The 14,655-nt window shown below is 41.5% G+C and overlaps 2 protein-coding genes across 13 annotated transcripts in view; both read right to left on the reverse strand.

Moving 5' to 3' along the window:
• The window catches only part of si:dkey-21p1.3 (collagen alpha-1(I) chain), a 39,429-nt gene extending 35,884 nt beyond the window's left edge, over nucleotides 1-3,545 (reverse strand). For 3 of the 7 annotated variants that reach the window (XR_005077577.1, XR_005077578.1, XM_037113572.1), the window contains exons 1-3: nucleotides 3,204-3,545; nucleotides 2,551-2,604; nucleotides 447-566 (exon numbers count right to left, since the gene is read on the reverse strand). Coding sequence is in view for 4 of the 7 variants with exons in the window: in XM_037113572.1 (XP_036969467.1) it covers nucleotides 447-566; nucleotides 2,551-2,604; nucleotides 3,204-3,530 (501 nt within the window). In the remaining 3 variants the exon portion in view is untranslated. Of the gene's footprint in view, nucleotides 1-446; nucleotides 567-1,867; nucleotides 2,212-2,550; nucleotides 2,605-2,750; nucleotides 2,766-3,203 lie in introns of those variants that run through there. The other 4 variants (XM_037113574.1, XM_037113573.1, XM_037113575.1 and 1 more) reach the window with 4 other exon arrangements.
• A 6,728-nt stretch (nucleotides 3,546-10,273) lies between these two features.
• The window catches only part of LOC119028470 (voltage-dependent R-type calcium channel subunit alpha-1E), a 105,515-nt gene continuing 101,133 nt past the window's right edge, over nucleotides 10,274-14,655 (reverse strand). For 3 of the 6 annotated variants that reach the window (XM_037114500.1, XM_037114499.1, XM_037114496.1), the window contains 2 exons: nucleotides 14,300-14,481; nucleotides 10,274-12,909 (listed from right to left, as the gene is read on the reverse strand). In XM_037114500.1, the coding sequence (XP_036970395.1) occupies nucleotides 12,385-12,909; nucleotides 14,300-14,481 (707 nt within the window). In that variant the 3' untranslated portion in view covers nucleotides 10,274-12,384. The remainder of the gene's footprint in view (nucleotides 12,910-14,299; nucleotides 14,482-14,655) is intronic. The other 3 variants (XM_037114501.1, XM_037114502.1, XM_037114497.1) reach the window with 1 other exon arrangement.

Consider the following 14,655-nt stretch of genomic DNA (forward strand, 5'->3'; position numbering starts at 1 on the left):
GAATGTAACACACTTCAAAAACAACAATCCAAGCATTAGAAATGAAGAGCTGTAAAGAAAAAAAAAACATTTCAAGAATTGTACTTGTTGTATCACCTTTATCTTGATTGTGGTAAGTTAATCCTTTACAGTGAATAATATATGGAAGCAACAACTGTCCAGCATGCAAAATATCAACACTGAAATACATATGAATACATGTGCAACAGTGTACCTGATATATATATATATATATATATATATATATATATATATATATATATATATATATATATATATATATATATACACACTCTGTACATTTAGGCTTTCGGGCATTTTGTAAAGCTTGTATATTGGCATTGTATTACTTACTTTACCAGATCCATATTCGCACTTTGAACATAAATTCAAATATGAGTGTAGTACCAAGTGGTTACTGGTGTCGAGCTACAATAACAGTTTACCTTGAAAGCCTCCCACTCTTCTTCAGAGGTTTTAAACACAACAATGGCAGGCATCCCCGGAGGACCGATGGGGCCTCTATATCCCGTCTGCCCGGTCCGGCCCATAACGCCTTGATAGCCCTGTGAAGAAAGAAAACAACAGATCTCATTGATGTGGAAAACATGATGAGATTGAATTACATCGTCTACATATTGATCAGCACTGCAAGAAATAAGACTCTGTCTTTATCATTCAGAACTGAGAAATCATGGCTGCAGTAAACAGTGTTTGACCACTGGGGTGCAGAAGAACTCCACAACAAGCTGATATAACAGTGACATAAACAGCCTGTTGAACTCTTTTGGTTAGTGTTGTGTCATTTAGCTTCAGTGCAGCTAAGTTATTAGTTAAAGCTGATTTACCTGAGTCATCAGAAAATCTATCTTAAATCTGATAATAATGTTCTCGTTATACTTCATTAATTAGTGATACTGGATATAGGTTACGCAAAGTCATAATCTAAAGTGATGTTTAGTATTTCATAGTTGGGGGGATTATAGAAACCATCTTGATGTGTATCACATGTACAAGCTATCAACTGCAATTGATTTTGTGAGAACTGTAAAAAATGTGAGAGCTGCCTATGAATAAAAAATCAAATAATGAGGGAAATAATGTAATTCTAGCAAAGTAAGACCTTGCAGACATCAAGCCAGAAAACATGGGTCATATTTTATAATAAGCAATTTCAGAATTCAATCAATTAATTGTCAATAACATAATTCAATGGTGGACAATGTAGTTTTGGGGAATAAATATTTTATTGAACAGAGAAAAAGAAAGCTCTTGATGGCTGATTTTGTATGCCTAAACTAACTAAAAAAACAAGCTCTTCATTTTCATGGCTGAAAAAAAAAAAAAAACGACCTTAAAGGACAACACAATTTTCTACTGTTTTACTTTTTATATATGTGGTGAACATCGTTCTGGGGACAGTATTTTACTTCCTTATTGAGTTATGGGGAAAAAAAGCAAAAACATTTCTTAGTTTGACTTGTTAACTCATCTATATTGTAACAATCTTTAGCTTGTATTAACTCATATTATACATATTCTTACTAGGAATCTTCTGTAGACAACATGTTAAGCTGCAGTTTATCTCAGTTTAACTTGTTCTGACAAACCGAATCAAACAAACATCTGCCAGTTACGCTTAACCTACTTAAGCTAAGCAAGTCAAATGCTTTACTAGCTGTCTTGCAACTTGCTAAATCACACCTAGCTAATTTCATGTTAGCTTAAAACAACATAACATGAGCATCCTACTTGAGTCATATTTCTTTCTAGACACCTGACAAATACTAATGCTAATATCAACCTTCTTCTAAACTCCTGGGAAAGTATCTCAGTGTTTAGCATGCTAGGTGCTAGCTAACCTCACCTGCATTACATTCTACCTTGAGTGTTGAGTGTGACTGGCCACAGCGGTGGGTGAGGGCACTGACACTCAACAAACTCTTTACACCAGTGGTTCACACAGCCAATTGACACTATGACTTATTTCAATTTATCTTTTAAATTTAGCAAACTATGTCAATTGTTTATCCATTCATTTTAGCTACTGTAGCTAACCCAACCATGCCAAACGTGTCACTTTCAGCTATTTCATCTTTAGCTTCTTCAAGCTATTTAAATTGCCAGCCTTTGAGCTTTATCCATCAATTTTAGCTGTTTGACATTTACAGGTACAGTATACCCTCAACTACCTTAAGATTAGAACTATTTGAATAGTCAAATGAGTGACAGTCCAAATAGTTAGCTTAAGGTAAGCTAAAAGAGATGGATAATAAAGACATTTAGCTAAAAGTAAAATGACTTTTAGCTCATGTTATCTGTTATCCATCTCTGTTAGCTCACTATTTCTGTTTGGGGGTTTTAGCTGACTATATTCCAGGTATCCCCAAACAACTACAGAAATACCTTCTGGGGTAAAAGTATCCCTAAACCACACATCAACTTCGTAGTATATTGTACATTATATCTATGTCTTTGCAATTTACATCACTTTCATTACACCATTTGACAAAAAAAGATTTCTTGATTCATGTTTAATTTAATACATACTTTGTCTCCTTTTGGCCCTGGTGGTCCTGTCAGCCCAGGTGGACCCTGTAATCCCTGATGAAGGAGTGAGGTGGAACAGTGAAATCTTGAAAATCATCTGTAATGTAACCTTTTAAGAGCTGGGCAAACATTATCCTCTTGACAGAAAGCACTGAAGCTATCAGAAATGCAGATATCACAAGTAAGGACAGTTTGTTTACAGTCAGTCTTCAGCCTGAGACGCAACGATTTTGGATTTCACAGTTCAGAGCTACAGTACACCAGTTTAGCCAGAGGAGGGCGACGAAGTCCTTCACTTTGGAAACTAACCCCTGCCTTCTAAAACACACACACGGCTTTCTAGGTGCTAGACTTGACACGGATATATGTTGCCATCTCAGTCATCAAATCAGCTGCACGCAAAACCCAATTTCACCCCAGGTCATGTCGGAAAATGAGATGAGAATATCACACGAATGTGATTAAAATCTTCCTGTGTGGTTTGTTTATGCATTTGTAATGACATTAACACTCTGCACTCAATTTCGCTGTGAATAAATCTGATGTCTGAAGTATTAAAAGGACAGAAATAGCTTCAACAGTCACATTCAGCGCTGGTTATTGTGAATGAGTGTTTGCACAGGTACTGCAGCTGCATGTAAACAGTGTCTTACCCTCGGACCTCTGATCCCGGGTCTTAATCCTGCCCTGTGGTGGTTTGCTGTTTTATTAGTCTGCTGTGTGGATTCAGTCTCTGATTGAATGAACGAGTCTTCAGTGCTCCAGTCAGGTGAGGACTGTCTAAAGTCCTCAGAGACGTTGGTGTCATTATCATAACTGTCTTTATCCATCTCTGTTTGTCTCTGCTCGTCCTCCTCTTCAACAACTAAACCTGTCTTATCCCCATCTGTCTCAGTCGGACTCCCGTGCTCTGCACCAGGGAGCTGTTTTTTTGGCGATGTTGCCGTTTTGGGTGAAACAGTTTCCGACCTGTCCTCCATTTCCTCTTTTTCTTCTACCTCACTGGCTGAAACATTATTCATGTCGCCCTCCGTGTTCCCGGCACTGAATGCTTCTCCGCTTTGTGGTGCAGGAATTAAAACAGTCTGGTTTGGGGCTGGATCTGTCTGAGGTGCATCAAAGTCCTCAGCTGAAGCTCTGTCAAGGGATACATTTTCTCCTGTCTGTGTTAAGAGTTTGACTGGCGGGTTGCTTGAAACTGGAGGTATAATGATTAGTGGTACTGCCTCCTGTCTCGCCTCTCTTACTCCTCCATCAGGTGACGGGTGCACGCTGGTAGCAACAAACCCTGATTCAGTAATAGGGCCTAAGATAAGAGACCTCTCTGTACTTGCAGTTTCTGCATCTCCGACAGCCTCTCCTGATAAGACACCTGGAGCTGTGGGCTTCTCAGCCTGAACTGAAGGGGTTGAAATAGTCGTCTCAGCACCCAAGACTGATGGTTGATGGTGTTGTCTCAAGTACTGAGAAGTTTGAAGAGTGTGGACCGAAGGACTCCTGGTTATGATACTTCCCCCTGTGCTCCCTGGTTCCATCATGGCCTCTGATTTGTCAAGTTGTAAATCAGAAAGCTGTTCATTTCCAGTCAGAGGCACTGGTACGGTATTTCTGCCTTGAGTTACTTCCTCACTCATAGCTGTCAGTTTGTCCTTTTCTCTTCTGGTTGGAGTGTCTGTGCGAGCCTTGGTTGTTTCGACGGCGTTGGTGTGGTTCATCTGACCCAGTCCTGGAGTCAGCTCAGTGGAAGCGGCCTGTGTACTTGTGTCTTGAGGGGTATTTTCTTGTGTGGGTGATACTCTGATCCCAGGTTGCATGGTCACCTCATCTGCGGCACCAACCTCCTGGGAAGGGTTTACATAAGGCGAATGTTATAACATGTCCACAACATGCAGGACTGCTTAACTCTTCTTAAAGTTTCCATTTTACAGTCTTAAATGAGAATAACATAGACCGAGGTTTCTTAGTAAATTCTGTACTGTTATGTGATTGCCACTCTCCTCAGACCCAGTATGGATTCACTCTAAAGCAAGACTGGATTAGTGAATTCTAGGGCACAAAGTTAATTAACAACATCAATTAAGTTACGATAAGTAAGAAATGGTGCCCCGAGGAGCTGCATACACGAATACAGACCACAACACCAAGTCGTAAAGCAGACGTTACAGTTCAGTGCTGTGTTCTCTCTGTCGAGTCTGTTCAGAAATGTAAACACGCGTCTGCTGGGATCGCACACAAATATAAAATGCAGTTAGTGTCCAAAACCAATCAAACTTTTATGATGTTGAACCTCTCTGAGACAGACACTCCCTGTGTGTCTTCCACTGACAGACAGCAATGGTATTTCCACAGATGCTTTAACCAGCATAGTACTGTGGATGAATATTCCAAAGAACCACTAACATGTCACTGATAAATCAAAAGCCCTACACACCCTCAGTTCACCCATGCAGAGGTTTTCGCTTATTTTTTCTTACTATCAGACCAGTTTTAGTCTGTTTCCTTCCAGCAGGAAATGTTTGCCTTGTGGAAGAATTCAACATTTACATTTTACTGAGAAAAGACTGTAACAATACAGTAAAATATCAACATGTTGCAAACTGACTCAGCAAACTGGATGACTACGATTTTTTGGCTTTAGATGAATTGAAACTGTCTAATCTAAGAACGAAAATGAGACTGGCCTGTTGACCAGTCTTCAAATATCTGTGTGATTTGTGAACAGTAAGAGCTCTCGTCATTCAGAGGTCTACACTCTACACATATTTGGATGGGGCTTAACAACAATAACAACCAATAGATTGTTAATCAAATAGCCTTTATTTAGTTTCTGTTACACTGGATGGAAAAAAAGAGAAAAAAACCAAAAACAAAACATGTGGTATCAGCACATAAACCTTTTGCATAAGAACCAACAGGTTAGCTGCAGGTGCTGCTGTGATCTCGACAGTACTGCTCTGCTACTATAGGATTTCCTAAGACAGAGATCACCAGCTGGGTCGTGCCCTGAACACACCACAGACACACCTAAGACAGAAGGTCACTAGTTTAAAGAGCGTTTATCCAAAGTATGGTTTATAGCATTGGTGAAATTAATTTTATTGATATGACAGTGTGTATTGGTGTTTGCGACAGTGTTTTGTTTTTCATCACAAGGGGGTGCCATTGTTAGAAACATTCAAATCTTATAGCTTTAAATGGGCACTATGTAGTTTTGGGGAAAAAAATTAAACTCAGAATTTTAGTATTTACAATATTAATGGAATAATAATACAAACTCAGAATTATACATATTTTCCATAACTGAATAAACAAGCTGTTCTCAGAGGAAAATAAGGTCTCCAGGACAAATGTCCTTCCCAAAACTACATAGTTTGTAGTTTGCATATCATTTCTACATTGTTTTACTGGACTCTTAATACATGATGCAAATGCAAACACACAGTAGATCATTGTTGCTGTTGAGGGTCTCGAAATCAAAACAGTGAAATCAATAGATGTAGTTTGATGATGTAGTAAAAACGTGTGGGATCATGGGAGTTGTTGTCTTTATTGTTTAACAGCCATCATTGCTGAGGGAAGTTTATCAGACATGACTTGGGCAGAAATATTGACGGGCGTGGTAATCTGTTAAACACATTATGTTTAGTTATGTTCACTGACTTGATTCCTCAGTCACTCATGTATCATCTGATGTCAAATGAAAGACACTGTAACCATTAATGAGAGTCTGTGTTTCTCTGAGTTTGAACATTGCTGGAAGCATTTAGGATGATGTAAGTACACAACTTAAAAAAATAAATAAATAAATAAAATATATATATATATATATATATAAAATGGGGAAGTCGTTTTTTTTTTTCTTTCAATTATTAGAATTAAATGATTAATACAGTTGGAGTCAGAAGCCGCCACACATCTTTTTTGGTCTCCACTCCTGTTGGTCTGACTGTACCTCACTGGATCACACTACTTAGAGTTTTAGCTCAAATCATCCAGAGACAGTGAAGAACAAATGAAATATGGTGAATAGACGGAATTCTGGCTCAAATTTGCAGGACCCTTAAATTGACTCACTATTGTGATATGAGAGAGACACTCTCAATCACTCAATCGATTGTTCATTTGAATATCTGACTAATTTGTAAAACAAACACAAAAAAAAAACATTTATTGACCAGGCCTGAACTGAAATAAGGGCAGGTTCAGGTATTAAGTCATAACAAAAACCACCAGCAGTCTGTATGTATGTATGTGCTGTATATGCTAAGTAAGTCTACCCACAGTTTAAACAGTGTTTGTTTCCCTTTCAGGCCTCGTTTCTGCAGGTCCAGCATTTTGATGCAAAGAGTTTGCCAGAGTATTTTATGAGATTTACTCTTCGATGTGGAAAACTTTAAACACCTCGTATCCTCTCACATGCACGTGTTAGTAACACACAAACCTGATGCAGAAATGTTTGAGGTATGGTGATACCACACGTTAGAAAGCAGAAAAGAACTTGTTCACAGGTAATAGTATAATGCCCACTCTACACCTACCGAAAACTTAGCTGCATTAGAAAGACAAGCAAGTTGAAGGTGAGAGAGTAAATTGAAGATTTTGAAGATCAGAAGATAGTGTGCTATATCTAAATATAAAAATATATCTTGACAGGATATTTCTACGTGGCATAAGAAAAATAAGACTCAGAAGATAATCCACATCATCTCGAGAGAATCAAATGCCCTGATTTAAATAACATTTGTAGAAATGGAGCAAAACTCAGGGTACTTATTTGTATAAATATGCAGGAAGCACTGTTAGATAGTTAAAGTCTTGTTTTTCCAAAGCTCTTTGCATTCATAATTTATACAGACATTCAAAATCTAAGCAGACACAGCTAATCTCTCTGCTTCTCGGTTCACCGAACATTTAAGGGAAGTTCAAATTGAGCTTGAATCCATTGTCAACGCTTTAACAGAGATAAAGTCGGTAGATAATCAGACTTACGCAGCTCAGTAGCAGTAGCAGCACCACAGCACCCTGCATGGCTTCTGATGAAGATAACCTCTGGACTCCTCTGAGCGTAGCTGCCTTACACACTCTTCCAGGGGCTGCTCTTTAAAAAACACACACCCCTTCCTGGAGGAAAGATGCCCAGCACTGGCCTGACTGACTGAGCACCCGTTTTCAGCCCAGAGAGATGATGAAATCAGCAGACCAGAGCAAGCAGACACCCAGACACACACAACAACAAAAAAACCCCATACATATCCTCCCTGCTTCCTGTGGCAACACAGTGCCAGACAGGTTTGTGTCCACCACCCAATACTCAGCAAGTTAAGGGAAGGTAAGATATGACCTGTAAGGCCTTTGTTTCCAAGGTGGTTGGGACTGTTAGATCAGGACAGATTGATGACAAAAGAGAGACGTTATAGAAAACAGGAAACTGTCATTGATGCGGTCTGTGCGTGAGGGATGAGCTCATCTCATCATCACCCTTTCTATTTCCATTCTAGTCTAGTCCCACACCAACTACACCAGTCCTCACAAAAGACATGAAATTATACACAGTTGCACTGCTTGAGGGGACATCATTATATTGTTCATAGAGATCCTGATTGTTTGATTTGTTTTGCTTCACTTGCCATTGAACTTCACAGTGGGCCCTCCCTCTCTCCATCTTTTTGGTCCAGGGTCAGAAGGTGAGGACTGTGGCCCATGTGAGGAATGTGACATGGAGGTCGGAAGAGCGAGGGGCTGCTGCCCGAGGAGGGTTGTGTCGGGTGAGGTTGGGTTTACCGTAAAGAGTGAGCCGTGAGGACGTGAGGCTCCACCCAAGAGCACCGGGCCGAAAAGTGTTGATCTGCGGCCTCAGCACCCCCGACACCAGGGGGGCATCAGTCCAGATACAACTCCAGTCTGGCTAGAGAGCATACAGCATACAGTAGGTGTGCGTTTCCTCACTCACAACGTTGTTTCCCGGCACTGACTAAATGAACAGTCTTCACCTCCAGCAGAGGAAGCTCCTCCCCTTCCTGCCATAAAGTAGCCGATAGCGTCATCTCCTCTGACCACCGTTTGCCCCAGACGCATCAGCACACTCAGCTCATCTGGAAAACTGTCATGTAAACGTTACCACATTCACAAATAAATGTACACATACGGAAGACTCTCCCACGCACACCGTCAAATACACACATACATTCATAAGTCCCCACACGCTCATTTTTACCTAATCAGTCACTGGACATGGACAGTATGGGATGAGTAGACATGACAGTATAGATTTTAAACACACAGATGTGTCACAGTCAGACTGAAGACCTTCCCCTTGGAGAGCAGCTTCACGGGTGAATGTAAACTGTATCACAAAGTCGACACATTCAGACGGCATTAGTACTCTGTGTGGAAACATCCAAGGTCAAGTTCAACACCAAAGCCTTGAGCTTCACGCCGTGGAAAGAGAAACCATCCTGGGTAAACAAGTTCCCTGCAGTCACGGGTGACCTTGTCAAGTCTCTAAGAAATGAAAAATTGTCTTTTTCTGTAAAAGATGCAGTAATCTGTTTAACTTGTCAACAGTATGACAACAGTCACCGTAGAAAAGGTCAGAACTTTCTCTCTCTGACTCATCAGTGTAGCGTGATCATCACATTGACCCTGTCACTTATCACCTGCACTCAGAAGAGCTGAAGAGGAGGATAGCAACAGCCGTGAAATGACTTTTTATGGCTGTCATTGCCCTTCAAACACTACTTAGTTTGTTATGTGTGCTAATTTGTGTTCAGTAGTTTTTAGAGTGGAAACAGACACATTTCCCCCCATGGTGCTTCAAAGTTGGTCCCGCTTTTGCAAAGACAGCTGGATTGCTGTGTCTTTTCCTCACAGTCACAGTGGAGAAGGTTGGAGGTGGTTCCGCACTTATGCAGTTAATGAGTAAACATAATATTGACTCAAGCAGTCTGCCCACATGGATTTTTTTTGTCTCCTGGGTCACCCTGTAGAATACTGGTAATTGATGTTTTTGAGTAGAGAGGATGAGTAATGCTCTAGTAACAGGCAGCAACTTGCTCCCATGTGGTGAAAATAATAATAATCAGGTTTCTTTGAACGCTCCTTTGTGTACCACTGCTTTTAGACATCAAGCAACATTATCTCTGCAACGTTTCTTCCCGCACAATTTCACAAGGTTGCTTACCTTTCACACCTGTGAGTATCACATTTCCTCTGGCCCTCCGTTGACCCTTTGCTAATGGATGGAAATAACACTGCTGTGATGTGCTCACCTCCCTGAGTCAGACTGCCTGGTTTCACTATAAACTAAACAGCCTGGACCCAGCTGAAGCAGCAAATTCACAATGGCCCATACTGTTCTGCTTGTTCTACTACTTGTCTTTACCCACTTAGTCATAATATCCACATGAGTAATGATTATTGATCAGAAATCTCGCTCTGTCAGTGTTTCGTGAAAGTACCAACAGTCATTCCCAAAACATTGTTGCAGTATTGATATCACAGTATTTGGTTGAAAATATCATGATATTTGATTTTGTCTCCCAGCCATAGCATTTATGGAGTGTTTCTGAGGAAGTTTCAAAATATCTGGTTGTATATCTTTATAAACTGAAGGTCCAATTGCATGCACATGTCTGTAATAACACATCTCCAAATGATTTAAAAAAGACATAAAAAATATGTTCATAAGTATCTAAAAGCAGTAATATCAGCCAGTGACAGAAAAGACAAGTGATCTCTCTTTAATGGTCCTTTGAACAGATATGTAAACACTTCTTTTGTTAGTCATAGACAGGCATCATGATTCAAATCAAATATAAACGATGCAATAAATTAAACATGGATTTATTTTGTACATTTTATACTACATATTTACCAGAAAGCTTCTCTATCTATGAAATCCAGCCTTGATGGGGAACCCGTTGAGGTGAGCTTCCCCAGGCACAGATTAGGCTGTTCTGTACAGAGACGGACACTGAGGTTAAGTCCTAGGCTGCAGTGTTCACCTTAAGCACAGTCCTATAAACTACAGGCTGAAGCCTTAACCTAATCTTTGTACTGTATGGATCCAACCTTGCAGTCAACACACTTCAAAGAGGGTTTCTCTGCTAAAAAAACAAAACAAAACAAAAAAACCCATTTTTTTTTCAGTCCAGGACTTTCTGTTCGGGGCTCCAGCAGGTGAGCGTGACCATCTTCTGGCCTGCGGATCCTCAGCCCAGATATGTCCTGTGTTCACATTTCAGAAACATGTCAAACTCAACATATTACATTAACACAACAGCACATGATATAAATATACATCTTATTTAAGAGGGGGAACAACAAATGGTGGAAAGTTGGAATGTTCAAAAATACAGACAGTGAATGCTGGGACTGGAAAAGCATCATCTCTGTCGGTGAAGTGGTTTTAAATCCTGTTCAATGTAATGGTTCATTAAAATTAGAACAATCAGGTGGCTCTAAGACACTTTTCTCTCACATACTGTATCTGTCGTCACCGTGATCATGCATGTGGAAAAAATACTGTAACTCTGGAGCACAGAAAATACCGAAATGCTTGTTCCCACTGACCAAAACATCGGCTTCAATGTGACAGAACTTATGTGGCAGTTAAGGTATCGACAAAACATACTGCGCCTGTGATTCCTATTTTGTAAAAGCGTCCATGTTGCATCACACGTATAAAGGACTCGTCATTCCGTCATCACGTGAAAGAAGGCAAAACATCCTGAAGACGACAAATCCCCGGCTTTGTGTACCGGGAAGAAAATGGCTTTAGTCACCTCTATGACACAATATAGATAGAAATGTGAAGCGTGAACATCCGCTTGCCTTCAACAAAGCAGATGCAGACCACCAGGCCTGTTCGTGTGATATCCCCTCTTGTTCAGTCCTTGTGATGGTCTCATCAAGTTGATATCATGCTGACTGACTCGGTCCCTCTGATTTTCTTCATTTTGGGTTGCAGATGAACAACATTTTAGAGGATAATATATTACACACTTGCTGTTTCAGTATCCTGAGACAAAACATCTCATCACCACCGACCACCAAGGTGAAGTTGCACTGTTGTTGTTTTCACATGGGGACAGAAAAAAAAATGTCACAAGAGGTTCTGCTCATTTTAAGGTATGGAACTTGATTTCCTGTATTGACTGTTTATTGACTGGTGACTTTTAATGCCCATGAACCTTGTGGATTCTCTTGTTGTAAACAGGGTCTGTGTGTGGACTGGCTGTAAATCTGAATCAACCCGTGTTTCACTGCTACTCTTACGACTATCCACAGCAAAGACTAACAGCAACCCTCTCAAATGACCAGAACGTAAGAACCAAAAGCTATAATACATTCATTGTATTACATTGTTACATGCTACCTCTATGTTCACCTACACAAAATGCACTTATATCAGTTTCTTGGATTCACCTCGGTTCGATGTCTTCACCAACATTTTGTTCAAAAAAAAAACAAACAAAAAAAACAATCAAAACACTAACGCGTGTGGGAAGGCTTGGCCACACTTGCCTGCGGTGATCTACTTATAGAACAGTCAGTCTCTGCTGCTGTCTTGATTTGGCAAATTTTCTCTATTGAGAGCACACGCACACCTAAACACACACCCACGTGCACGCACGTAGCCTCCCTCCAGCTCCAACGAACACACCACACACAAGAACACGTTGCAGACAGACACCCAGGTATCCAGGTAAATAGTGTTCAGTCCTGCCTGTTATGCTACTGGTACTGAGAATACAAGTTCTCAGGAGCGGAAGCCTTTTGACGCCACGTGGAGCTTCTCTGACGTCTCCCCGTGCATCCTCTTCATCTCTGGTTTTAGCAGCGGTCATCCTCGTCCGTGTCACTTAGCAGCTCGCTGGCTCCGGTCCCAGTCGCCTGGCCCAAATGCTTCCGAAAATGCCCGTTAGGAACCTGCCAGGAGTGTCTGAGCTGAGGGGCCGAGCTTATGGCGTTGGCCCTGCCCAGGCTGGTCGCCATGGCAGTCTCAAAAGTGAGGGTGTCTTGCCCGTCGCCTGCCTCTCCGGTGCCGACGTCCTCGTGGAATGGGAGGTAGGGCTCTGAGATGTAGCGGTGAGGAGATGGGTTGCCCTGACCTCCGGATGAGCCCAGGCCTTCCTTGTCAGCCCTCCACGAGGTCTCCGTGGAGACACTAGGGCCGTCCTGAGGCTGAGTCTGTCCATCAGAGGAGCTCATCGGTGTGGGAGAGGTGTGGGCTCGGCAGACCAGCGGGGAGTAGGAGATGTACGGCCGCGGGCGAGATGGTGTCTGTGGCAGCTGGCGTCGATTACGAGGAGTACTGGACTCTGAGGCTGAATGGGCAGGGCTGTCTGATGTGTTCACCTGTAAATAACACACACTATAGTGAGGAAATCTGCCCTATCTGTCCTTTGAAATCACTCTCAGTGTAGGAAGCTCCAATATTGGTAGCAGGTACTATGAATGATAAGTGAAATGCACGGGATGTAATCCAACTGTAATGTTAGTTTATGCTAATATTATCTTATTATATTACATATATTGCTTTACTTTGAAATACCGCCCGATGTCCTTCCAGATTTTCACTGACACTCACCTTTTCAGTTGCTGACAACGCCTCCCGACTGACTAGCAGCTGAAAAGATGATGGATAGTGATAATCTGGAGAATCAATGGGCCATGTTTCGAGGTGAAACAACATATTTTATAACCTGTTAGTGTCCATTAGACAAAAGCTCACGCAGCGTCACCGTTCAACCACTTCCTAGCTAACATTGGCGTTCAGTAGTGTTACATGATATCATAGGAGAGGGGTCAATTTATCCAAAAATATTGATGCATAAGCCTGGGAGTAAAACACACTAAGCAAACAGCCATATTAATGATGTGGTTGAATGCTAATGTTAGCAAACGGGTAATAAAATATGTTGTTTGCTTTGAACCATGGCCTGATGTACCCCTACATTTTCACTATTGCTGATTGATCAGGAAGTGGTGAAATGACAACACTTTGTCAGATTCCCTTTGTTTTAATGACTTGCAACCCTTGAACACAGTGGCATGACATTACCCAAGCATCTGAGCTTCCCACCTTGAGCATGACGTCAGAGGAAAATGGCTGCTGTGTGAATATGGTCTACTCAAGCAACTGATTTAATTAATATCTGGACACAGCACTGGAGATAACACCTGGTTCATTCCTATGAAAGTTGTTCCATGGCGCATGAAGCCAAAAAAGCTTGACTTACCGGGTATGAAGTTACCCAGATCTTCCTTGTTGTGGGGTCCATAGTGAGTGTGCCCACTAGAGACTTTGAGTCAAGCCCCAAAGAAGAACTTTGAAGCCAACAGTGGTAGTGACCAATCATGTAATTACAACGTTGCATGATGCACTGGGGTCCAAAAAGACTTTTGCCATAACCTTATGTTGTGGATGAAGTGGCTGTAAAGGTTGGAGACTTCAAAATCCCCTTGAAATGATTTGTTTCACTCTCCCAAGTTGAGCCATTTGTTCCAATAAAATCTGGAAAGTCTACAAGAGCCACACGATTAAATCATTTAATCTCTATTCAAGTTAGCCAAGAGCAGAACCGGAAGTTGTGGGCCGCACAACATGGAAGATCCAGGCATTTTGAACGGGGTGCCATCTCCTGTGCTGTATCCAGACTTTAATGGTTCAATCCACAGGTCTACTTCACTGTACAAAACAAACCAGCACAATATCAGGTCCATCAGCGTGTATGTGCACTTCTACCTGTTTCTGTAAGGTGCTCGCTCGTCCCTCGCTCGGTGAACGGGACTCTCTCCTTTCACACGATGGATCCCGGCTGCGCTCCTCAGAGTTGCAGCGGGACACATCAGGAGACAGGAGGTGGCGCCGCTCCTTAGACCGCCCTCTCTCATGGCTGCTTGTTTCTCTGTGGTTGATTCTCGGACCTGAGAAGCAGACGTGCAGATTTCAGTAAGTAAATTGAAGAACATTGCACGAACTGTTTGTTATCAATTAGTCAAAGCCATTTCTGTTTTAATGACCGACTTCCATTTCCATAAGCAAAATGGTCAACATGGGCACCTCAGGAGCAATGAAAATTCTCATTTCCAGTTAATAAT

The sequence above is a fragment of the Acanthopagrus latus genome, chromosome 11, assembly GCF_904848185.1.
Source record: "Acanthopagrus latus isolate v.2019 chromosome 11, fAcaLat1.1, whole genome shotgun sequence".
NCBI classification, from domain to species: domain Eukaryota; kingdom Metazoa; phylum Chordata; class Actinopteri; order Spariformes; family Sparidae; genus Acanthopagrus; species Acanthopagrus latus.